This window comes from Ursus americanus, chromosome 29, assembly GCF_024610735.1.
Source record: "Ursus americanus isolate L20-20 chromosome 29, mUrsAme1.1.p, whole genome shotgun sequence".
NCBI classification, from domain to species: Eukaryota; Metazoa; Chordata; class Mammalia; order Carnivora; family Ursidae; genus Ursus; species Ursus americanus.
This window is the reverse complement of record NC_142155.1, coordinates 207,428-234,424: the sequence shown is the minus strand read 5'-3', so window position 1 is coordinate 234,424 and position 26,997 is coordinate 207,428. Positions and strand designations below refer to the sequence as shown.

Below are 26,997 nucleotides of genomic sequence, written 5' to 3'. Positions count from 1 at the left end.
AAAAATTTAAAAAAATACAGTATATTCTCCCCATGGCTAAGGTTTTCACATTTTTCCTTGTACTATCGAAAAACTTACTCCAGTTTCTGACCTACTTCTGTCTTTGTACCACATCTCCAACTTATTTATATATTAGATCTTGCTCAAACAAACTGGAAGGTGTTGAGAGCAATGTGAATATCCATTCTGTGGATTTATAGATTTGTTATGCGTCAATTTTGTACATACAATGATGTAAGGGCAAATCAAGACATTACTTATCCAGCTTATAAATGGATAAAGCTCTCTTTTCTATTATTTCTCTGAGTTATATAACTGCACACATATATTTCCAGAAAGTGAGATGGGAAAAAGAGAGAAAAACCTCTCCATATTTGTAACCAGTAAGTACTCTAATAAAAAGTATTCTCTGGGGGGAAAAAATCCATCTAAAATTGAGTTATCTGTAGATTTCATTTATGCATGTCGTCCACAGGATCCAATAAAGCAGGTGATTAAGCACCAATATGTATTAATTATGATATCAGCAAGGCAATGGTGTGTATCTTGTTAAGTTTTTCTAAAAGAATTTCAGGCATTTTCAGATTATTATATATAGTACAACTCTACAATTACTTAATAAAATATCTTGTTTACTTATATAGCAATCGAACCACATAGTCAAAGAAAAACATACTAAAAAAGATGATACTATCACAAGAATAATTAGCATCAGCAAGAACAAAAACAAACCACACAGATGACTTATCATACCTACCTGTTCAATTTTGAATTGCGTGTTGGTGATTCTGCACCTCTTAAAAGTTGCCTGAAATACTTTAAAAAAATTATGATTATTTTATATTAAAACATGCTATTTTTTTACCTTACGACTTTCCACTTTAAAGAAAACAAAATTTAAATCAAGTGAAAACAAAAACAGGCAAATAGAGTAAGGATTACAATATTGCAAATGGAGATATTCAAGCGATTTGATTTCCCCATGTCTGTAAATAATGTATGTAAAAGAAGAATGGAGTTTCTGCAACACCACAGTATTACAAAGCCACTCAGGCACATGGCAAATCAGGTAAACCAATCTGGTCACAATCTACCTAATCAGATATATACAAATATGGTTTCGGTATTGAGAACTTTTACAGTAAACTTCTAATCTCCGTTAATTTCTGTAGTGAAAGAGTATTCACTTTTTTAATTAATCATGTTTTATTTTTGTTTATTATTTGAATCACTTACCTATTGATATCAAAGCCACTACTAAATTTTGAAGAAAAATCCTTAAATAAGATTAATATTTTGACTTACCTCATCACTGTGGCAGAACATAGGAGTAAACACATTCTCCAAGAGAGAGAGTACATGTTCGTATGCTTCAAAAAGACATCTCATAGTCTGAAGTTTCACAACATCTATGTATGGGCCTTCAGCAACTATTAAAAAAAAATTATATTGTAGAAATTGTTTATGAATACCATAAATAGATTATAAATTAGTTTAAAATAACAGTGAAAGAGCATACAAACAGTCTTAAAACTATGTTTTGCAGAAAAGCCACTTGTAAGGTATAAAAATCAAACTAGGATAAGGAACCAGAACCACCAAGCTCCAGTTCTGGCAAGTATTAGTTATACAAATTATGAGTAAATTTCTTCATCAAAGCTTTCATCTTGTTAGTTTAACAGGGTAATGGCTACCTGTGCACCTCACACAGCTGTTGTAATAATAAACACTGAATACAGGAGAAAACCAAAAACATTAAAAAGTTGTAAAAGGGCTATATTCTCATCAACATCTTTGACTTACTTTTTTGAATCTCTTCTACAATAAAGGGATCAAATCGAATTTTGTCTATACTTTCATCCAAACAATATGTTTTATAAATCTTCTGCAACTCTTCATGAAGAGACAGCATTTCATCATTTGATAACTCTGGTCGTAAAATTCTATCATTGAATTCCTCTAGCAAATTAGGAAAAAGTAAGAAAAAATGAATTAATTCAATATAATTTAATATATAACATAATACACTGTTCCTAGCCTAATTGTAATCAATATTAAAAGCAGCAATTACAATCCATTTATCATTTTAACCTTTTTTTTTTTTTTAAAGATTTTATTTATTTATTCGACAGAGAGAGAGACAGCCAGCGAGAGAGGGAACACAAGCAGGGGGAGCGGGAGAGGAAGAAGCAGGCTCATAGCAGAAGAGCCTGATGTGGGGCTCGATCCCATAAAGCCGGGATCACGCCCTGAGCCAAAGGCAGACGCTTAACCGCTGTGCCACCCAGGCGCCCCCATTTTAAGCTTTTTAAAAAAAATTTAATTGGAAATAAAATTACTACCCAGATGAAAGAGAAACTCAGTTAACCAAATATTTTATATGATAATATAAAGTATGTAAATACTTGCATAGCAATACGAATTTCTAAAATTTACAATAGTATATTTAAAGAACATATTTGATTAATTGTTTATACCAAGGGTCTTTAATATTTTGAAATCCAATTTACTAAATGACAGTGAAATCTAAAGTTTTTTTTAAGTTCCAGTCAATGTTTTTAAAAAATATTTCCTTCTATCACAGAGACTAGATTACTGATGGAGCTGAGCGTGTGAACAAATGAATCTTTTTTTCTAAAATCACAGATGATAGCAGAATAGACAAAATATTAACAGCCTTTCCTTATTACAAGAGGTATTAATATGGAGTTCACCCCCTAAATTTTAATTATCCAACTGAAACACAGAGAGGAAAGGAAATAGTTTTAAAAAAGGAACAAGACATATATGATCTTGGTTGGAGACTTGAAGGGAAAGGAGAAAAAAAATGAGGCAGAATATCTGAAGAGATAACAGACAAGAATTCTTTCTTTCTTTCTTCCTTTCTTTCTTTTTCTTTTTCTCTCTTTTTCTTTCAAAGAAATAAAATCATAATGAAAGAGGAGAGATCACAAGCAATACCAAATAAATACAAACAATTATAAGAACATATTATGAGCAACGATATGCCAATAAATTAGGCAATCAGGGAGAAATGGATGCATTCCTAGAGACATATAAACTACCAAAACTGAAACAGGAAGAAATAAAAAACCTGAACAGACTCATAACCAGCAAGGAAATTGAAGCAGTAATCAAAAATCTCCCAACAAACGAGTCCAGGGCCGGAGAACTTTCCAGGGAAATTCTACCAAACATTTAAAGAAGAATTAATACCTATTCTTCTGAAGTTATTTCAAAAAATAGAAATGGAAGGAAAACTTCCAAACTCTTTCTATGAGGCCAACATTACCTTAATCCCAAAACCAGAGAAAGACCCCAGAGCAAAGGAGAATTAAGACCAACATCCTGATAAACATGGATGCAAAAATTCTCACCAAGATACTAGTCAATAGGATCCAATAGTACATTAAAAGGATTATTCACTATCACCAACTGGGATTTATTTCTGGGCTGCAATGGTGCTTCAACATCTGCAAATCAACCAACATGATACGCTACTTTAATAAAACAAAGGACAAGAACCATATGATCCTCTCAATAGATGCAGAAAAAGTATTTGACAAAGTACAGCATCCTTTCTTGATTAAAACTCTTCACAGTGTAGGGATACAGGGAACATACCTCAGTATCATAAAAAACATCTACAAAAAGCCCACAGTGAATATCATTCTCAATGCAGAAAAACTGAGAGGTTTTCCCCTAAGATCAGGAACACGCAGGCATGTCCACTCTCACCACTGTTGTTCAACATAGTACTAGAAGTCCTAGCCTCAGCAATCAGACCACATAAAGAAATAAAAGGCATCTGAATCGGCAAAGAAGTCGTCAAAATCTCTGCAGATGACATGATACTTTATGTGGAAAAATTGCAAGAACTCATACAGGAATTCAGCAAAGTGGCAGGATATAAAATCAATGCACAGAAATTGGATACATTTCTATATACTAACAATGGGACAGAAAAAAAGAGAAAATAAGGAGTCGATCCCATTTACAATTGAACCCAAAACCATAAGATACCTAGGAATAAACCTAACCAAAGAGGTAAAGGATCTATATTCTAGAAACTACAGAACACTTATGAAAGAAACTGAGGAAGACACAAAATGGAAAAATGTTCCATGCTCATGGATTGAAGAACAAATATTGTTAAAATGTCTACGCTGCCTAGAGAAATCTATACATTCAATGCAACCCCTATCAAAATACTGTCAACTTTTTTCACAGAGCTGGAACAAATAATCCTAAAATCTGTATGAAACCAGAAAAGACTCCAAATAGCCAAAGGAATATTGAAAAAGAAAACCAAAGCGGGTGGCATCACAATCCCAGACTTCAAGCTCTATTACAAAGCTGTAATCATCAAGATGGTATGATACTCTCATAAAAGCAGACATATACATCAGTGGAACAGAATAGAGAATCCAGAAATGGACCCTCAACTCTACGGTCAACTAATTTTGGACAAAGCAGGAAAGACTATCCAATGGGAAAAAGACAGTCTCTTCAACAAATGGTGTTGGGAAAATTGGACAGCCACATGCAGAAGAATGAAAATGAACCATTTCCTTACATCATACACAAAAAGAGGCTCAAAATGGATGGTGAAAGACCTAAATTTGAGACAGGAATCCAACAAAATCCTAGAGGAAAACACAGGCAGCAACCTCTGTGACCTTGGCCACTGCAACTTCTTGCGAGTCACATCTACAAAGGCAAGGGAAACAAAGGCAAAAATGAACCATTGGGACTTCATCAAGATAAAAAGCTTTTTGCACAGCAAAGGAAACAGTTGACAAAACCAAAAGACAACTGACAGAATGAGAGTAGATACTTGCAAATGTCTTATCAGATAAAGGGCTAGTATCTAAAATCTATAAAGAACTTATCAAACTCAACACCCAAAGAACAAATAATCCAATTGAGAAATGGGCAGAAGACATAAACAGAAATTTCTCCAAAGAAGACATACAAATGGCCAAGAGACACATGAAAAAGTGTTCCACATCACTCTCGGCATCAGGGAAATACAAATGAAAACCACAGTGAGATACCATCTCACATCAGTCAGAATGGCGAAAATTAAAAGTCAAGAAATGACAGATAATGGAGAGGATGCAGAGAAGGGGGAACCCTCTTACGCTGTTGGTGGGAATACAAGCTGGTGCAGCCACTCTGGAAAACAGTATGAAGGTTCCTCAGAAAGTTAAAAATGGAACTACCCCATGACCCAGCAATTGCACTACTAGGGATTTACCCCAAATATACAAATGCAGTGATCGGAAGGGGCACCTGCACCCCAATGTGTATAGCAGCAATGTCCACAATAGCTAAACTATGGAAAGAGCCCAGATGTCCATTGACAGATGAATGCATAAAGAAGATATGGTACGTATATATAATGGAATACTACTCAGCCATCAAAAAATGAAATCTTGCCATTTGCAATGATGTGGATGGAACTAGAGGGTATTATACTAAGTGAAATAAGTCAATCAGAGAAAGACAATTATCATATGATCTCACTCACATGTGGAATTTAAGAAACAAAACAGAGGATCATAGGGGAAGAGAGGGAGACAAACCATAAGAGACTCTGAACTATAGGAAACAAACTGAGGGTTGCTGGAGGGGAGTGGATGGGGAGATGGGGTAACTGGGTGATGGACATTAAGGAGGGCTTGTGATGTTAATGAGCACTGGGTATTATATAAGACTGATGAATCACTGACCTATACCTCTGAAACCAATAATACATTTATGTTAATTAACTGAATTCAAATTTTTAAAAAAAGACAAAAACTAAGAGAATTCACCTCCAACAGATTGGTACTATAGTAAATGTAAAAACTATTTCTTTCAGCAGAAGGGAAATGATAACAGAAACCTGGTTCTGCAGAATGAAATAAAAAGTCCCAGAAAGGTAAATATACCGATACCTTAAGGGTCAAAATGGGGGGGGGGGGTGGAGAGTTGAAGAAGAAATACCAATATATTGTAGTTTATAGCCTACACGGAATTAAAATGTGTAACAGCAACATGAGGCAGAAGGGGGTAACTGGAAATACACTGAATTTCTTACAGTGTTCCTGAAGCAGCTAAATATTTTTAAACGAAGACTGTGCTAAAGACTGACAGTGTAATCTCAGAGCAACCACTAAAACAAGAGAACAGAAGAGACATAAATAAAAAGTCGACAGAAGAGATAAAACGAAATACTAAAAAATACTCAAGTAACCCAAAGAAAGGCAGGAAAGGAGTAAAAGAATAAAGAATATATGGAACAAATACAAAACAAATACAAATACAAAACAAAAACCTCTCAGCAAACCAGGAAGAGAAGGAAACTTTCTCAATCTGATCAAGGATATCTACCAAAAACAAAAACAAAAACAAAAACAAACCAGACTAGTACTATACTTAATGGTACAACACTAAGTGATATCCCCCTATGATCAGGAATGAGGCAAGGATGTCAACTTTTACCACTTCAATTCAACATAATAAAGGTCCTAGCCATTGCAATAGGCAATGAAAAGAAATAAAAGGCATAAACACTATAAAAGAGAAAGTAAAACTACATTGCAAATGACATAATTATGGATGTAGAAAATCTTAAGGAAATGTACAAAAAAGCTACCAGAACTAATAAGTGAATGTAGCAAGGGGCACAGGATACAAAGTCAATATGCGAAAAATCAATACTATTTCTGTTTATTAGCCACAATTTAAAGATTATTTTAAATACCACACGCAAATACCTTCAAAACAAAGACCTACAGTGAAAACTATGAAATGTTATAGAAAGAAATTAAATAAGGCTGAAATGAATGGAAAAATATTCCATGTTCATAAACTGGAAACCCAAATACTGTTGAGATGGCATTACTCCCTGAGTTGATCAATACTATAGATTTAATGTAATTCCAGTCAAAAACTCCAAAGTAAACTAGGCTTTGTGCGTGTGTGTACGTGCATATGTGTGTATGTATTCATGAGCATGTGTGTGCATGTGTGTGTGGAAATAGGCAATCCGATTCTAAAATGTATATAGACATGCAAAGAACCTAGAATAGCCAAAACAATTTGAAAAAAAAAAAAGAAATAGGAGGCCTTAGGTCACCTGACTTCAAGACATACTATATAATAATAATCAAGATGATGGTATTAGCCAAAAAATCAGACATGAATCAATGGAAAAAAAGAGAATCCAGAACACACGTATATGGTCAAATCATTTAACAAAGATGCCAAAGCAACTCAAGATTGGAAAAAAAAATGTCTCCTCAAAAAATGGGTATCAGAAAAACTGGATATCCATATCCACAGGTGGGAAAAAATGAACCTCCCCCCCAACTAATACCAATGAAAAATATTTCAAGATCACAAACCTACATGTAAAATATAAAACTATAATGCATCCAGCAAAAAACGAGCAAGTATCACCTTGACTTAGGGTAACAAGGACTTCCCAAGGAAGTCTATGAAAGGACTAACCAGAAAACAGAAATACTGAATATCATCAAAATTTCAAAATTCTACTCATCGAAAGATACTATTCAGAAAATGAAAAGACAAGCCATAGTCTGGAAGAAAACATTCTTAATACTTATTTCTGACAAAAGACTTGCATCTAAAATATATAAAGAATTCCTATAATTTAATGACAAAAAGAAAAACAATTCAATAAAAAATAGGCAGACTTAAACACTTCCATGTACAAAGATATTTGAATGGCCAATAAGCATATGATAAAATGTTCAACACCAGTCATTAGAGAAATGCAAATTAAAAGCACAATCATATACCACCAAACACCCACTAAAGTGGCTAAAATTAAAAAGATAAATAAACACCACCAAATTTTGGTAAAGGTGTGGAGCAACCAGAAGTCTCACATATTTGCTAGGGAGAATAAAAAGTACAACCACTTTGGAAAACAATTTAGCAGTTTCTCATAAAACAAAATATGTACCTACCCTGTACCCAGCAATTCTACTTCCAGTTATTAAACATATGCCCAACAAAAAGCCTTATACAAGAATGTCCATTGCAATTTTATTCATAATCGCCCAAAAATGAAAGCAGTCCAGACATACCAATCCACAAGAATGGATTAAAAAAAAACAAAAACAAAAACATGGTACACTCATACAAAATACCACTTAAGAAAAAAAAGAGCAAACTATTCCTCTACACAACATGAACCAATCTTAAAAGGCATTATCCTGAATCAATGAAGTCAGGCATAAAAGAGTACATACCATATACTCCATTTATATAAGGAAACTGTATAGGCAAAACTAGTCTGTGGTGAGAGAAACCAGACCTGTGATTGCTTTGACAGGTGTGGGAGTGTTTGGGAAGGGCCCTAACTTTCTGGGGTGATGAAAATGTTCTGTATCTTGATAAAAGTGTAGGTTGCACAGATGTATAGATTTGTCAAAACTGATCAAACTGTGCATTTAAGTTCTGTGAGTTTCACTGTGTAAATTATATCTCAATTTTTTTAAGTTATATTTAAAAAAAGAAGTCAGTTCGTTAGAAGTCAGTTATAAATTATGTTCCAATCTGGAAAGGAGTGGACACTTAAGAGACAACTCAAAGGTGGTATTAGAGTATCTAGTGAAATGAAATGTAGTACAATGACACATGACAACTACAAAATCAGATAAAAAACATTCAAATGTATTTAAAATATATAGTAAATAAATTAAAAAGTGTAAAAATGACTTTGGTAAAGTGCACAGGTAAGCCTCACCCACAGTCAGACATATCTGCAACACATGCACCGCTCCTTCTTGTTTCAGAAAGTTCATAAAACGAAATAAGAGGTCTTGCTGCTCCCTGATTTGCTTCAATTCTAGCTTCAGCACCTGATACAATATGGGAGAAGCATAAGTTAAGGCCATACAAACATGTGATAAAATTGTTTATATCAAAAATAATATACATTATTGCTAAAAAATACTTACAGATGGCTTTTTATTTCTAGGTTCTGCAAATTTCTGCAAGAATGGAACCAAAGGGGAAGGCAGTTCAGTTGCTTTTTCAGGCTTTGAAGAAAGAGAATTTATTAATTCAATAAAAGTGCCATGTGCTTTAACGGATATGAATCAAAATTCATACTTAATACTCAATACTCACTGGACTGTCATCTATGAAGATGATAAGCAAATGATTCACAGTATCCTAATGGAAAATAATATACATAGGTCAAAATAATTCCATTACTATATTCTACCTAAAATTCTCAAAGCTTTTTTCATATTGTGAAAGTTTCTAGAAAAACGAAGAAGCAAATGGAACAGTGGCAAAGCATCTGCACGCATGTAACACAGAGGGACTTTAAAAAATTTGTGACGCAGGGGGTGCCTGGGTGCCTCAGTCAGTTGAGCATCTGACTCTTGGTTTTGGCTCAGGTCACAATCTCAGGGTTGTGAGACTGAGCCCCATGTGGGGCTCCGCACTCAACAAGGAGTCTGCTTGAGATTCTCTCTCCCTCTCCCTCTGCCCTGGCCCCAGCTCGTGCTCACACACTCTCTCTCTCAAATAAATAAATTTTTTTTTAAAGATTTTATTTATTTATTTGACAGAGAGAGAGACAGCCAGCGGGAGAGGGAACACAAGCAGGGGGAGTGGGAGAGGAAGAAGCAGGCTCATAGCGGAGGAGCCTGATGTGGGGCTCGATCCCATAACACCGGGATCACGCCCTGAGCCGAAGGGAGACGCTCAACCACTGTGCCACCCAGGCGTCCCCAATAAATTTTTTTTTTTTAATGTGATGTTGGGTCCCACTGTTAGGAAAGTGGGCAAAAAAAAGTTATTCTGACTTCAGCATTTAAAATGTTTATAAATTATTCCTGTTTCTTCAAAATCTTACCAGTTCAAAAGTAAAAGCAACTCAAGCATCAATGGATGCATAAGTAGCAAAATGTGGTATATACCTACAATGGAATATTATACAGCCTAGATAAGGAACGAATTCTAATATATGCTACAACATGGATGAATCTTGGAGACGTTATGCTAAGGGAAATAAGGCAGTCACAAAAAGACAAATACCGCATGGACCCACTTATATGAGGTACCAGAGGAGTCAAATTCATAGAGATAGGAAGTATGTTGGTGGTTGCCAGGGGACTGGAGGAAAGAAGAATGGAGAATTATTAATAGGTATAGAATTTCAGTTTTGTAAGATGAAAAGAGTTCTAGATATAGGCAGTGGTGATGGTTGCTCAACAATGAATGTATTTAATATCACTGAACTATACATACAAAAACATTTAAGATGGTAAACTTTGTATGTATTTTACCACAATTTAAAACCATTTTTTAAGCCTTACTGGATCAGCTAGGAAATCCAAAGAAGGAAGGAACACCGAACCAGAGAGGATTTCTCTTAAAAGTAAGGTCAGGGATCTGGAAAAACAAATAATATTGCACATATTTAGTGATTTACATCAGTTCCTACCTGGAGATCTTGTTAAAATGCAAACTATGATTCGGTAGGTATGCCCCAAGATTCTGCATTTCTAAAAAGCTCCCAAGTAATGCTTATGCTCCCAAGACCATACTTGGATCCCTGAACTGGCTAAAAGAGAGTATTTTTAAGAGAGAAAAGCATTTCCTCAACAGGAGGGATTTGGGTGAGCATTAGAAAACACTCTCCATCTCAGAATATTTAAAATATTTAATACATTTTTAAATTAATGTTTAAAACTAATAATACAATTTGTAATTATAATATTTAAATTAACATACATTAATCTGTTTAAAATATTTTCATTAAAATATTTAAAATTTTTTAAATTTTTAATAAAAACTTTGTGTTATGGGGTGCCTGGGTGGCTGTCGGGTAAGCGTCTGACTTCAGCTCAGGTTGTGATCCCAGGGTCCTGGGAACGAGCCCCGCATTGGGCTCTCTGCTCATCGGGGAGCCTGCTTCTCCCTCTCCCTCTGCCTGCTGCTCTGCCTGCTTGTGCCCTCTGTGTGTCAAATAAAATCTTTTAAAAAAATGTTACAAATAAAATTAAGTAATATTTATTTAAAGTACATCACTAAGGGATCCCTGGAGTGGCTCAGTCGGTTAAGTGTCTCTGCCTTTGGCTCAGATTATGATCCCAGGGTCCTGGGATCCAGCCCCGACTCAGGCTTCCTGCCCAGCGGGAAGTCTGCTTCTCCCTCTCCCTCTGCTGCTCCCCCCTGCTTGTGCACTCGCTCTCTGTCAATTAAACAAATAATCTTTTAAAAAATTTAAAAATAGGGGCGCCTGGGTGGTGCAGTCCATTAAGCGTCTGCCTTTGGCTCAGGGCGTGATCCCTGCGTTTTGGGATCGAGCCCCACATCAGGCTCCCTGCTCCACTGGGAGCCTGCTTCTTCCTCTCCCAGTCCCCCTGCTTGTGTTCCCTCTCTCACTGGCTGTCTCTCTCTCTGTCGAATAAATAAATAAAATCTTTAAAAAAAAAAAAAGAATTATCAGGGTAAGAGTAATGAGATAACTTTACAGAAAAATCTAAAAAAGTTCCTGCCAGAACAAGGAAGGATGGTCTAGATGAATTCTAATTATTCTTGCCAGGTATAACCTTAAAACAGAAACTTGGTCTGTTTAGTTTATTCAAAGTGTTTCTGCCACTGAGTCACAATGTTTATGTCTTTAAAATGAAACACCAAGAAATTAACAAAGTATAATGATCTCAAATAAAAAAGCTGGTTTTATTCATATTTATCTTGATTTCCCAAGATCACTTACCCCCCCAAAAAATTCTAAGCAACACAACACGTGACCAATACTTAGCACCTAAAATGACATTTTAAGACATGACAAATTATATTTCTTAAATGAAAATTTATTCACATTATAGGTTAATCTCAAGTTTTAGTATACTCCTATTATGATCAAGAATAGCAATATACATATGGCATGGTATGCAAATACTGCTATGACATTTTCCGGACTATTTATACCTGCAGTCTGTTGCTTTAGGAGGCAAAATATAAGGAAAAAGTAGTTCAGTAAGTTTCCTTAAATAGTGTAATTCATCTCTTCGACTCCTCAAAGCCACATGAAGCTCTGGACCATATTCTTCTAAAGCAGCTTGCTGTAAAAACTCTGTATTTTCTACTATAAATAGAGATAAAAAAAATAAATATTGAAAGAAGTTAAGGAACATTAAATAACTTCAGTCATTTCCACTAAAAAACAGAAAACCATTTATACAGTCATTCCTTTCCTAGCCCTCCTTTGTTTCCAATATGTATTCTACAGGGAAATTTTTCACAAAAAGGATATAAAAAGAATAATTTTCCTCCTTGCCATAAGTTTTTTAAATTTGTAAAAAAATGATAAAAAGACCTTTTCCCATGGCAAAGAAGAATTTTAATTCATATCACTACTCTACGAATGATATTAAACAAAAGCAAATATTTTAAAAAGTGGAAAAAACTACAGAAAACTTCTAGAACATCCAAAGCTGCTGTTATCAAATGTTATACCTTGTTCATCCTCTGCAAATACACACACAAACCCTGTTAAAACTCTTTGTTTTCTCTGCTTTCACATCTAAATCATTCAGGTAACCTTTTAAAGCACTGTCTTCCTTGGTTAAATTCTGTGTCTCCTGCTCAGAGTATAAGATTTAAGATGTATAGAACTGTATAATACAGAAGTCCATGAACAGATAAATTACTTAATGAACATTAAGTAATTATAAAATTTATATTAACAGAACATTTTCTTAAAAGGCCAAGTACTAAACTAGTATTTTAGAGAAAGAGAGAGAGTGTGGGGAGACGGGGGAGGGGGGTCAGAGGGGAGGGGCAGAGGGAGAGCATCTTAAGCAGACTCTGTGCTGAGTGTGGAGTCTGACACTGGGCTGGATCTCATGACCCTGAGACCATAACCCGAGCCAAAATCAAAGAGTCGGAGGCTTAACCAACAGAGTCACCCAGGTGTCCCAAACTAATATTTTAACTTAAAGGTAATAGTATTGTCACTTCTTTTTACAGACCTCAAAAGATAAGGAGGAAAACAAGTCACGCTTTCCCCTATTTGCACTCTGTGCAGAGTTTTAAAATCAGAGTCTATGAAAGGAATCCTTTTTTTTTTTTTAAGATTTTATTTATTTATGTGACAGAGAGACAGCCAGCGAGAGAGGGAACACAGCAGGGGAGTGGGAGAGGAAGAAACAGGCTCCCAGCGGAGGAGCCCGATGTGGGACTCGATCCCGGAACGCCAGGATCACGCCCTGAGCTGAAGGCAGACATTCAACGACTGCGCTACCCAGGCGCCCCCAATATGAAAGGAATCTTAACTCTAATTCAATGGCTTTATTTTTGACTATTTTCTTCTATTTTTGTTCAAAGAGAATGCAAGCACATTTACCCAAAAAAAGCCACTATATGCACTCTAATAATGTGAGTACTAAGAAGGTATATGAAGGCTATCTGTGCCTGAGGTACAAAAGAAGGCCTGGCAAAGATGGAAGTAGTTATTACAAGAAACGCATTTTATTTCAAAATTATGCAATTATTTACTAAGCAATTTTCTCCAAGAATTTGGGGCACAGGTTTTTTTTTTTAATTTATGTCATAAGCCAGAATTTAAAATGAGACTTAGCCATGCTAAATTCCAGCTCTACTTAACAAACTGATATGATCTTGAACAAATGATATAATCCCTATGACCCTTAGTTCCCACATCAGTAAATAGTTAAGCAATCATAAACACTGAAAAGTCATCATGCAAAATGTATAATTATAACATTCAATGTGATTAAGCATTCACACATAATATATAAATTAAAACACGAGATTGGAATCTATTCAGCAACTGTCAGACATGAGAGTTTTTTGCAGTTCTAGATAATGAGAAAAATAAAGAAATCAGGCAAAAGATAGAATATAAGGAGGAAAATCTTAATTGGGAATATAAGCAAAATATAGATGCTGGAAAACACAACATGGATTGATCCCCAGTAATCATCAGTATATCTACTGCCTTATAGATTAGCAGTTTTCAGATCAAAACAAGAAAGGTCTCCAGAATCCATGACAAAGAGATATCTTCTGGATGAAAGGCTGGAGAGTAAGGTCCTTCTGCACAATCTATTACTGAAGACTATATTAAAAATACTTCTCCCGCACAAAAACCTGCACACAAATGTTTATAGCAGCTTTATTCATAACTGCCAAAACTCGGAAGCAAGCAAGATGTCCTTCAATAGGTGAATGGATAAACAAACTGTGGCACATTCATGCACTGGAATATAACTGAGCAGTAAAAAAAAATGAGCTGTCGAGCCATGAAAAGACATAGAGGAGCCTTAAATCGATATTTTTAAATAAAGGAAGCCAGTCCGAAAAGGCTACAGTATGATTCCAACTACATCACATTCTGGAAAAGGCAAAACTGTGCAGACAATAAAAAGATCAATGGTTGCCAGGGGTTCATGAAGGAAAGAGGGAGAGATGTCTGTGTGAAACACAGGGTTTTGTTTTTTTTTTTAAGTATTTTATTTATTTATTTGTCAGAGAAAGAGAGTGAGCACACACGCACAAGGGGGGGGCGGCAGGCAGAGGGAGAAGCAGGCTCCCTGCTGAGCAAGGAGTCCAATGCGGTCCTGAAACACAGGGGATCTTTAAAGCAGTGAAACTATTCAGTAATGGTGGATACATGGCATTACGCACTTGTCCAAACCCGTAGAATGTACAATACAAAGAGTAAACCTGAATGAAAACTGCAGACTTTAGTTAATAATAATCTATCGATACTGGTATATCAATAGTAACAAATGTACCAACTAATACAAGACATTAATAGGGGAAAAAAGAGATATATATATAGGCACTCTCTATACTTTCTGCTCAATTTTTCTATAAACTTAAAACTGCTCTACAAAGTAAAATTTACTGGGGCACCGAGCTGGCTCAGTCGGTAGATCATGTGATTCTTGATTTCCAGGTTGTAAGTTTGAGCCCTATGTTGGGTGTAAAGATTATTTAAAAATAAAATCTTTTAAAATAGTAATAATAATAATAGGGTGCCTGGGTAGCTCAGTTCATTAAGTGTCTGCCTTTGACTCAGGTCATGATCTCAGGGTCCAGGGATCAAGTCCTGCATTGGGCTCCTTGCTCATCAAGGAGTCTGCTACTCCCTCTACCCCTCACCCCTGCTCGTGATCTCTCTCTCTCTCTCTCTCTCTCACTGTCTCTCTCCCTCAAATAGTCTTTAAAAAATAATAATAATGAATAAATTTACTAATAAAAAAAACACTTTTCCTACTTTTTTTTTCTGATAGTAAAGTAGCCTTTGACAACTGCTATCTTCTAATTTGTTTTTGCCAGTGACAGGACAATGATTTTTAAGTTAATTTTTTTATTCAACAATTAAAGTACACATATTCAAACTCTTCTACTTTTTAAATATGTTGAAAGTAAAACTATTTTTAGTTGTTATAATATTATAAGTTGAACACAGAAAAAAATTTCAAATATATATATGTTTTGAAATGCTTCCATAACTGAGGAATTATTCATTCCAAAAAAACAAATAAACTAATAATCTGATTTATTTTTACTTCAACTCTGCCTAGAACATAATTTCCCCAAATGAACTGCTTATATTAACTGATATTATGAGGGAGGGAAAATTGGCTCTGTGCTCAAATGAGTTTGGGATGTGGGAAGTTAAAAACTATTTAAATAGTTAGAGCCATTTCTTTGCTGCAGGACTGCTCAGAGATTTTAGTATGCTGGTATTTACAGAGAATTTCCAGAAGGGGAATAATGTATGGTAAGTACCAGAAAATATGACCATGCAACCTCTTTTACACAGTTACTACATGGAGTAATATGTAGCACTGACAGAGAATACCAAAAGCATTGGGAAAGCACCCACAAAGAATACCAAATGCAAACACAAGGAAAATCAGCTTTGCAAAGATCCAAGTATAGAGCACAGAAGTAATTTTGTTTAAAAAAAAAAAAAATCAGTTTGAGCTAAGAGCGAGAAAAGTCCCAAATAAAGATTTCATTCATTCAACCAGAAAACATTTGCTGAATGTATGCTATGTGCAAATCATGACCATAAAGGCCAGGACATTCACAAAAAACTGCAAGTAGGTGATCCCAGGCAACACATAATACATAGTGAAAGATAAGAGTAAATCAAAATATCTGACTAGAAAGTATTTAAATATACAATTTAGACTCTTGTAACAGAGTCACTAAATTTTTTTTAGTAGAGAGATAACATGAGAATTGAAATTAACATGGTAGCAATATATAGGATGGGCTGGAATAGGTCAAAACTATTGAAATCATTAAGAAGAGAAAGGGGGAAGAGATGTGAGAGACACCTCAGAGGGAGTAATAAAGGCAACAGACTATCATCCAAAAGAAGATGAAAGTCATCAATACTACTATCTAAAGTTAAATAACTACATTTTAATTTTCATAGATTCCTGAGTTTTCACAATCACACAATAAACAAAGTATTGAAAAGGATTTTGGTTTACAGGAATACATTCACAGCACTTGTGAGTATCAGTTAATGCATCAGTAATCATACTTAGGTATTTAAGGTGAAAGCTGGTATATAAAAATCACTCAAACTTTGTAATAGAAAACTGTATTACCTTTCTGACTGGCTTTAACTATCACCTCTATATGCTTCATTGCTGCTTTTAATAGTTTCTTGGTTATAATAGATGGAATATCCACCTAGAAAAATTCAACATTAAAATAAAACTTTTAAAACAATCATCAATGAGTCACAATGGCAGAAGCACTACATTTATGATACTGGAACACATGATCTTAAAAAGTAGAGATATATTTAGAATCTTTCAAAAATATAATTTAAAAGTGCTTTATATTCTTGGATCATACTAACTATAACTTTAGACAGTTTCTTTATCACACTAAAGAAAATATATCTTAATATGCATGCACTATATATACTAAATTTTCTCACAAAACAGTATCTTTATTGATTTCTTTAATGTGTTTCTTTCAAACACATTCAAAGAAAAATCTCAAGTAACTTATCATCCCTTTGGGGCCATAAATTTCTATTTATTAAGGTTACTTAAAAATGAAGTTTTTTTATTCAGCTTACAAGACAAATCTTGGTTTTAAGCTATATAGAAGCATTCTATTTTGGAACAATATTGAATTTCATGATTCCCCACAGACATTTTTCAGCTTAAAGGCTAGTAACTGTAGTGACTATGGTAGGTAAGTGATGGAGGACTGGAGGCTTATAGGTACACACATAAGAGAAAAAAAATAACTAGAACTAAATTGCAAATAAAATGAATCACCAAAAAGCATGTTTACTGGACTTCAACAGGCTTATCTTCTACCACAAAACTCATACATTTTCCGTTTTTCAAAAGCATGACAAAACTGCATCACAGCAGTTTTGAGTTAAAGTTTCAATTCTTTTTAAAGTCCATATTAAGGAAGCAGGGGGAATCACAGGCTAATAAATCTAATAAATGTGATGAATCATAAACCCCCAATTTTTAGTGATTTACCAGTAAAACCCAGAAGAGTTTACAGATATCTTTAAGCTATATAAGATCAAGCATATTCAATAAGGGGGAATATTTTTGTTATTAGTATACCTTTTTGCAAAATAACATTACTCTTCATTTCTCTCTGGCTTTTTGTCCTCAATGACTAAAGGTCGCTGTGATATCAAATAAGCTGGATGTTTTCATTTTCAAACACTTTATAAAATCTTGTCTTCTGAGAATACTCATGAAAATTTTCCTTTTTAAGTTCCATTTTAGAGACTTCAGGTCAGAATCAAAAAGGTAAAATAATGGGTTCATCACTAAACTTTAATTTAAAAAAACACTGCGGATGATTCTTTGTTTTCATTATCCCCAACTGCCAATTTATATTATTTAGGCAATGGTATCAGGGACAGAACATTGTACCAGGAATAAGATGACCAGGCATAATCGTTGGCCCATTAACTACTACTTCTGACACTTTGACAAAGGTACTTTCTATAAAATGGGTATGATAATGACCCTCTTATCTGCTGGGACAGTGATGCAGATAAAATGAAAAGAAAGGGTAGAAAGCTTAACAATCCAGAAAACAGAAAAAAATATTTGCAAATCATATGTATGACCTCTTACAACTCAATAATACATAGACAACCCAGTTAAAAAACAGGCAAAGAATTTGAATAGACATTATTCCAAAAAAAAAAAAATGACATACAAATGGCCAATAAGCAAATGAAAAGTTGCTCAATATCATAACTCATCAGGAAATGCAAATCAAAGCACAATGATACCACTTCATACCCATTAGGCATGATTAGAATTTTAAAAAATGAGATAATAACTAGCTCTGGCAAGGATATAAAGAAATCAGAACCCTCATATACTACTGGTGGGAATGTAAAATGGTGCAGCCACTTTGGAAAAGCGTCTGGCAGTTAATCAAAAAGTTAAATAGAGTTACCATTTGACTCAATAATTATATCCCTAGGTATATACCCAAGAAAAATGAAAACATATATCCCCACAACCATCAAAAACACTTGTACACAAATGCTATGGCAACATTATCCATAACAGCCATAAAGTGGAAATAATCCAATGTCCATCAACTGATGGATGAATAAACAAAATGTGGCATACCCACACAATGGAATGTTATCCAGACATAAAAAAAGAAAGAAGTACTGATACATGCTACAACATAACATGGATGAACTTTGGAAACATTATACCAAGTCAAAATTACCAATCAGAACAGGCTACATTTTACATGATACCATTTATATGAAATGTCCAGAATAAACAGAACTAGAGAGACAGAAAGTAGATTGGCTATTGGCTAGATCTAAGAGGATGAGAGAACAAGGGTTTATGGCTAAAGGGTATGAGGTCTCTTTTTGGGTGATAAAAATGTTATAAAATTGTGGTGATGGTTGTATAAATCTAGGAATATGCTAAAAACCACTGAATTATACACTTTAAAAAGATGAACTGTCTGGTATACAAAGTAGACCTCAATAATGCTGTTACCAAAAAATACATGTAACACAATCCAAGGATGAAGTACTTTGATTTTAAAATCACCAGGCTATTACAAAGCCTAACAGAGCAGAGCTATTCTACTAAGTAATACCTATAGATAAATTTATTGTAATGAGTCAGCTTTATGATCAACTAATTTTATTTGACTTACTCTAAGTTGTAATTTAAGTGGCTTATCATCAACCAATTAATATTTTTTACCAAATCTTTTATTTCAATTAGTTTATACAGCTGCCTAGACCTTTATTAAACAATATGATTAATTTTGACAACTTTTTCCTACTTATAAAATGGTAAAAAGCTCATACAAAAAAAAAAAAAAGTGAACAGAAAGAAACACATAGAAAGAACCAAAAATCAGCATCAACCTACCATGATAGTAAGAGTTAACAGTGAAAAGGATATATATGTGTCCTTAATTTATATATATATTAACAAGCTTTAATATGTGAGCTTTGTTTTCAATGTGGAAAAATACCACATATATTACTTTCCAGCCTCTTCCATTTGATTATATAAGAAAAATAATTTCTCATGTAAATAAGTACTAGTCTATAAAATGATCTTCCATGGCTGCACAGATTTCTATAATTGGCATGTACTATATTTTAATCAACAATCTTATCATTAGATGTCAGCTTTTCTTTTCAGTTTTCCTTATTATAAATTATACTACAATGAATCTTTACGCATACGTTTTTACATATACCTCTGATTATTTCCTTAAAATATATTAACAAAACAGAATTAAATTTGGGAGTATAGACATTTTTAAGTCTTTTAATAAAGATTACCAAACTGCCTTCCAGTATAAGAATTATACCAATTTGGATTTGTACTTGCTTTGCCTGTTTCCCCACAATCACCACTACTAGACATTATCATTCTTCGTCATTCCCAATCGGAGAGGGAATCAGAATAGCATCTCATCAAAAAACAATATTTACGTGATGTGAAACAACATATTTTCAAGTATTTATTGGGCATTTTTCTATTTTTCTTTCATGAACTGCTTATTTGTTTTTTTGCATATCTTTTCTATAGTGGTTGACTATACTGTTAACTTCTCTAAAAAGTACAGAAACACTTAACAAGATTTATCTTTATTTACTAATTACAGATACATACCAATTCTATCAAACTGACAAGGCAGTATACAAGCATGTGTGTCTATAGCCAACACATTGTAAATATATGTAGGCAAAGACCCAAACATAAACATAATATGGTTTGAAAAAATTTTTTTTAAAAGTAGGTCATAATCATCACCATTTATTCAGTAAATTCATCTAACAGGAACATGACTTTTTTTTTCCTATAGCTGTCTTTTTAATTCTAATTACCACAAACCAAGATATCTAAGCATTAAAGAAAGTAAAATTTATCAATGAATCAAAAGTGACCCATTCACATCTTTAAATCTAAAAAAATTAAAAGTGAAGAAAAAAATACAGTATAGGATAAAGTAAAACTAAGATTTTTAAAAATCTCTTTAGTAATAATAAAACCCCAAATTCCCAAATTTCTCATTATAAATATATACCTTGTGAATCCTTCGAATTAAGACAGATGCAAAAAACCGTAATGTAATTCTCAGTTCATCAACAAAGGACTCATCGTCTGTTACATCCCTTCAATTAAGGAGAAAAGCAAGCATTTAAAAGCTCAGAGAAATACACAGCTACTCCTAGAAACCAAGGAAATATTAGAACTTCCTTTTTTTTCCCATTTATCTATGTTATTTTTCTTTGCATTGTTACAGAATAAAAAATAAAAATGTACAAAAAAATAGACATCTCCCATAATTCTAGTATCAAAACATAATCATTATTAACTAAACTACAGTATATATTCCCTGTAGACAACCACATATACAAAGTCATATTTTTACAATACTCCAATCATTTTCTAAGCATTATCAAAGAAATTTTTTTTTTTTTAAAGATTTTATTTATTTATTTGACAGAGAGAGAGACAGCCAGCTAGAGAAGAAACACAGGCAGAGGGAGTGGGAGAGGAAGAAGCAGGCTCCTAGCGGAGGAGCCTGATGTGGGGCTTGATCTCAGAATGCCGGGATCACGCCCTGAGCTGAAGGCAGATGCTTAACGACTGAGCCACCCAGGCGCCCCCTCAAAGAAATTTCTAAGAAATAAAACAAAGAATAATTTTGGAGGAGTAACAGAATTAAATTAATACAAAACTTTAAATTAGTTTAAAATATTTATAGTTAATAATATAAATTAATTCTAAAAGGTAAAAAAAATGTGTTCTATTTGAGAAAGAAAATAAACTGAAACTCAAACATTTTTAAACAGAAATTTTGACAACCTTCTTCTGAAGAACTTTTCATTTTCCTGAAGTGTTGAGGTCCCTAGAAGAATTAGGACACTTCCCTAATCAAAGCAAGCAAGAAAAGTATGTATAATGGTGATATCCTGAACTTGAAGATGGTACTATTAAGTCCCTTGGCAAATAAAGAAGATAATTGTATTAACCAAGCTTCCCACTATTAACCCCAGGGAAGTGACTATTTCAGCATCAATAACTACACTGAGGAGAAAATACATACTTCATCATTTAGAAATATAGCCTGCTCTTATGAAGAGTCAGAACATGGGTGGGGGTGGGGGGAGTCTTCACAAGAGGATTCATTTTACAAAAAGACTTAGTATCAGCCTTACTTAAATGGCAAATGCCCCATATTTAAGACAGAATCCAACATAAAAATATTAATTTACATAGCTTTTCAGGAAAATATGGCATATAAACTGGATATTAAGTTTAATACATATAGAGCATCTCTCCTACTAGCATTTTTAATGAGAAAATTCAAAATTATATAAAATTAGGATAGATGTCATTAAATATTACATCTGTAAGTCATATAGGTATAAGTGTTCAAATATGTAACTAAATACATGATGCTTTTGTAAGGAAACATTTATTTATTAAATATATATCTTGAATTTCTGATTCTCAAACTAGATTAATTTTTCAGATGTAAACTATTTTCTATATCCTGCAAGGCACTTGTATATCCATAGCAGATACTAAAAACAGAGTTACTTTGGAAAAAACATTGATATTCTAGGAAAATTCTATTAAAATTATTTTTTTTTCTTTTTAAAGATTTTATTTATTTATTTGACAGAGATAGAGACAGCCAGCGAGAGAGAGAACACAGGCAGGGGGAGTGGGAGAGGAAGAAGCAGGCTCACAGCAGAGGAGCCTGATGTGGGGCTCGATCCCACAACGCCGGGATCACGCCCTGAGCCGAAGGCAGACGCTTAACCGCTGTGCCACCCAGGCGCCCCTAAAATTATCTTTTAATTTAATGGAATATCTGAATATAAATTTTTCCTCTAAATGTACGATTATTTCAAATGTAAAAAGTGCATATAAAATATTAAATCGGGGCACATGGATGGCTCAAGTCAGTTGGGCATCTGCCTTCGGCCCAGGTCATCATCTCAAGGTCCTGGGATTGAGTCCTGCATTGGGCTTCCCACTCAGCAAGGAGTCTGCTTTCCCCTTTTCCGCTGCCCCTCTCCCCCCCCTTCCCACTTGTGTTCTCTGCTCTCTCTCTCAAATAAATTAGTGGAATCTTAAAAAAAAAAAAAAAAAAAAAAAAAAAACAGAACAAAAAACAAAAAAGGACCATGGAATGTTTCCCAAATCACTTACAAAAAGAAAACAAAACAAAACAAAACAAATAAAATAAAATATTAAATCCCTCCATTTAGGAGTGATGAGGAATTCTCTAAGTTAACTTCCTTTCAAAAAGTAACCAAGGTTTTTTCTTCCTTGCTACCACTAAACTGTTAACTGATTGCCTACATCTACGGTTCTTACTAGGGGCAAGTATGCCTCCCAGGTAACATACAGCAATCTCTGAAGACATTTTTGGTGGTCACAAATAAAAGGATGAAGTGGTGCTACTAGTATCTCATGCAAAAAGGCCAGGGCCTCTGCTACATATCCGATAATGCACAGAACAGCCCCCCCACAACAAATAATTACTTGGCCTAAAATGTCAATAGTGTCAAAGTTGAGAAATCCTGGCCTGTGTTGCTAACACATTAGCACACTTAATTGTATTCACTAAAGAAAAAAGGTCTTATAGAGAGAACATACCTGTACCATGGATAAACAAAGTTTTCCAATACTAATTCAAGAACCTGTAAAAAATTAGTTTTTAAAGAAAAATCAAATTAATTAACTAATCCTAGGAAAATAAACTATACTACCAAGTAATATATATTGCCAAGAACCAATTTTATTATCCTTATGTGACATCTAATATCATACTTTCACATGACATATACTGTACATGGCTGTTGTGATGATCAAAAGGAACATCTGAGAAAACGCTTTGAAAAACCAAAAAACTCCATAAAAAGAAACAATACTATTAGGATGACATACACGCATTTCTAAACATTCCCAAAATTTAAAAAAACAAACAAACTTAAATTGTTCCTGATTCTGAAGTTTCACTGAACTAAAAGTTCTGTGGAAAGAAGGCAAATAATAGATTAGTCTTTTGAATTCCTAACTCTCTCTATAAATCAGTATTTCCAGAATAAAATGAAGAAACAAGCAGGTCAGACTTATATAAGGGGTCAAAATTAGCTATCAGTGATTGCTTTTGAAGGGAGAATAGTGACTAAAAGGAAGTATGAGGAGGACTTCTAGGGGGCTAATAATGCTTTGTTTCTCGATCTGGGTGCTGGTTATACGGATATGTTCACTTTGTGAAAATCTTAGCTGTAAATTAAAAATCAGTATATAAGTTATAAGTGAAAAAGGAACAAAACAAAAGAAACCCTGGGTGTTAAACTTTCCATTTCTTAACTCTGGATGCAACATTATGTTAATTTTTAAAAAGACTTGTAACAGTGGGCAGTAACTTTCAAAAGCAGCAGGGAGGAAATGAACAAAGGTATCTATTCTGACTATATGCCTACATATTCCTTCTCTGGCAGCAGCAAGGAAGATGGCAGATTCTCTAAATATTAAGGCAAGATTTCATTTTTTATTAGAAAAACTAAGCACTAGTGATACCAGCTGGGAAAGGAGGAAACAGAAACAGGGTATGACACAGGAGACTAGAAACTTTGTCATTAAATATTTGGTCTTACTTTAATCTCCACATCCAATCACCAAGTACTACTGACTACATCCTAAGTAGCTCTTTTCTATAGGTCCACTATTCAGTCCTTATCGTCTCACCCCTATATTGTACCAAGAGCCTCTAGTCTCTCTCCTTCCAAGCTAGCTCCTGTCCACCCTCCACAGAGCTGCCAAAGTAATCTAAAACATATATCTGAATACATCACTGCCCTGCATACTGCATAAAATCCTCAATTTATCAAACCACAATATATCAAAGTAAGAAAAGTGGAGCTGCACTGATTTTGAAGGAGTGGGAGAAAGCTGTCTGCTAGCACTGTGACCATTTACTCCCTTTTTACTTCCCATTGTACCCTGTAAGTCACATCTGAAAACTCCAGTTACACACTTCAAAAATCAGTGGCTTCCATGATCAATTAAACTCCTTCAGCAAGGCCCTTTAAGTCTTTTGATGATCAAATTTCTAACGAGCCATATAAAAACTGGTTAAGAACTAAGCCAGACCCAGGTTTTAGAGTAAGTTCTGCTACCAGCCAGCGATGAACTTGAGAAAATTAAAACCCTCTAAAGCCCAGTTTTGGTAAAATCAATAATAGCACTTATTTTATAGGTTATATGATTCCAGGAAATAACTAAGTACAGTAATTAGTATATTGCCTAATATACACCAAGTAACCAATAAATATTAGCTACTAGAAAATAGTCTCTTCAATGTCCACATCCTTCCTCACATTTTTCCCTCCAGCTTACTGAACACCTTATTCAAAGCTTCCCTTTCCTTTCAAAAGCACTTTCCAAACCCTGAAATACCCTTTCCCACACTATCAGTCTGGCAAACTTCTAGTCATACTTTCTGTTTGCCCCTCTCAACAGTTATGCATTTCTTCCTCTGTACTAATAATATACATTGTACATTTCTTCGAATTCTGCCTGTCTTCACATTATATCGTATTTACCTGTATATATGTCTACCTCCCCTCTTAGACTCAAGTTCCTAGAAGAAAGGAACCATATCTTATTTTTCCTTTTATTCCTGGGGCCTAGTCCAGTTCCTGACTATAGTAAGATCTCAAAGAATGTTTTTAAATGTTGGAGCTAGTATTTACTAAAAACCAGTATGTGCCAGGCAGTAGGCCAAGAGCTTCACATAAGTTCTTTCTTTTTTTTTTTTTTAAGCAATGAATGAAGTGTCAAAGACTCACAAATAATACTCTTGCCCAAGGTCTTATCTTCAGCAGACCTCAAATCAGCACTCTCTAACAGAAATATAATGTGAGCCACATACATAATCTTATATTTTCTAGGAGTTACATTTTTAAAAAGTAAAAACAGGTGAAAATAATTTTATGATATATTTTATTTAACCCAATGTATCCAAAATATTATCATTTCAACATGTAATTAATAAAATATATAACAGGTTATTTCACATTCCTTTTTTCTTATTAAATCCTCAAAATAACATCTCAATTTGGACTGACACATTTCCAAGTGTCTATGAACAGCCACATGCAGCTAGTGGCTACCATACTAGACAGCAGTCTTAAATTGAGGAATCCTGAAGATTTAAATGAAGAAGAAAAAAGAAGAAACGAAAGAAAAAAAAAGTGCCAAGAGTTTAGCATTTATGCAGCACGCTTTTAGCCAAAGGATACAAATTGGGAAAAAAAGATAATGAGGCAGGATTCAGATGCTTAATGCTATTCTTCAATTAATTAGCATTCAATTTAATTTATGTCTATCAACTACCCACAATATATGTGGCACCATACTTGGTGCTGGGAACAAATTAGACCCCATTTACTGCCTTCAAGGACTTGACTCCTTTCTTAGATCAACGGGGAAAACAAGTGTCTAAAAGAAATAACCAAAATATATATGTTACAAAGAAAGTATATATAAAATGTGACTGTAACAAAGATAAGGGAGCATGCTTTCTATTCCTACATTACAGGGAAACAGTGAAAAGTATCCCATTCTCTGCTCTACCCTTCAACAAGTGTCAAAACTGGGTTACTTCAACAGGACATACTTGCTCCTTGTAGCTCAGGTCTCCTTTTGGAAGTACAAAATGGTATTACCCTAGATAAAGATGACTATCATTATAAGAATTAAGCAATATCTAGGTAAAACAATGCTGTCTTTGGCTAAAATGTCCATTTAAATTAGACATGGGATCCAAAAACATTTCTATCTTACCATTCAAGTCGCACATTTAATGATAATCAACTACCTAGTTAAGAACTGATTAGGTGGCATATATTAAGATGGTCCACAATTAAATTTCCATTGGTATTTCGTATTTTCTGCTTGAGTATATTTGGCAATGTTAATTAAATCAATTACCTCTGAGAGAGATGCATCAACCTTGGAAGAAATTTTCAGATCTAGCCACGGCTGGTAGTTTTCAAGTAGTAAGGAAGGCCTAAAGAAAAACATACAATTAAATTGCCTGAAATCCAAAATGTAACTGGAAGGATCAACAAATAAAAAATGTTTAACTTACCTATGTCGTTTACATTTCACTTTACCACAAACAGCACAGCTACGACCTTGAGGAAATAATTCTTGAAGTCCTAACTGCTAAAAAAGGGAAATGGGGAATGGGAGAGATTTATCTTAGTTTACACATAATCTTTACTAAAAAGAATCAACGTTTCAAAAGCTTATTAATCAATGTATAAATTCAGAGAATATTTTTTTTTAAGATTTTATTTATCTATTTGACAGAGAGAGACAGCGAGAGAGGGAACACAAGCAAGGGGAGCGTGAGAGGGAGAAGCAGGCTTCCCAC

General features: G+C 34.2%; 1 protein-coding gene across 9 annotated transcripts in view; it reads right to left on the bottom strand.

Moving 5' to 3' along the window:
- Window positions 1-26,997, bottom strand: part of SNX14 (sorting nexin 14) — an 81,166-nt gene that overhangs the window by 35,465 nt on the left and 18,704 nt on the right. For 5 of the 9 annotated variants that reach the window (XM_045798408.2, XM_045798413.2, XM_045798437.2 and 2 more), the window contains exons 3-15: window positions 26,710-26,786; window positions 26,550-26,628; window positions 23,205-23,248; window positions 20,614-20,701; window positions 16,641-16,725; window positions 11,971-12,127; window positions 10,350-10,425; window positions 9,151-9,195; window positions 8,979-9,059; window positions 8,765-8,879; window positions 1,804-1,959; window positions 1,306-1,430; window positions 758-816 (exon numbers count right to left, since the gene is read on the bottom strand). In XM_045798408.2, the coding sequence (XP_045654364.2) occupies window positions 758-816; window positions 1,306-1,430; window positions 1,804-1,959; window positions 8,765-8,879; window positions 8,979-9,059; window positions 9,151-9,195; window positions 10,350-10,425; window positions 11,971-12,127; window positions 16,641-16,725; window positions 20,614-20,701; window positions 23,205-23,248; window positions 26,550-26,628; window positions 26,710-26,786 (1,187 nt within the window). The remainder of the gene's footprint in view (window positions 1-757; window positions 817-1,305; window positions 1,431-1,803; window positions 1,960-8,764; window positions 8,880-8,978; window positions 9,060-9,150; window positions 9,196-10,349; window positions 10,426-11,970; window positions 12,128-16,640; window positions 16,726-20,613; window positions 20,702-23,204; window positions 23,249-26,549; window positions 26,629-26,709; window positions 26,787-26,997) is intronic. The other 4 variants (XM_045798420.2, XM_045798455.2, XM_045798469.2 and 1 more) reach the window with 2 other exon arrangements.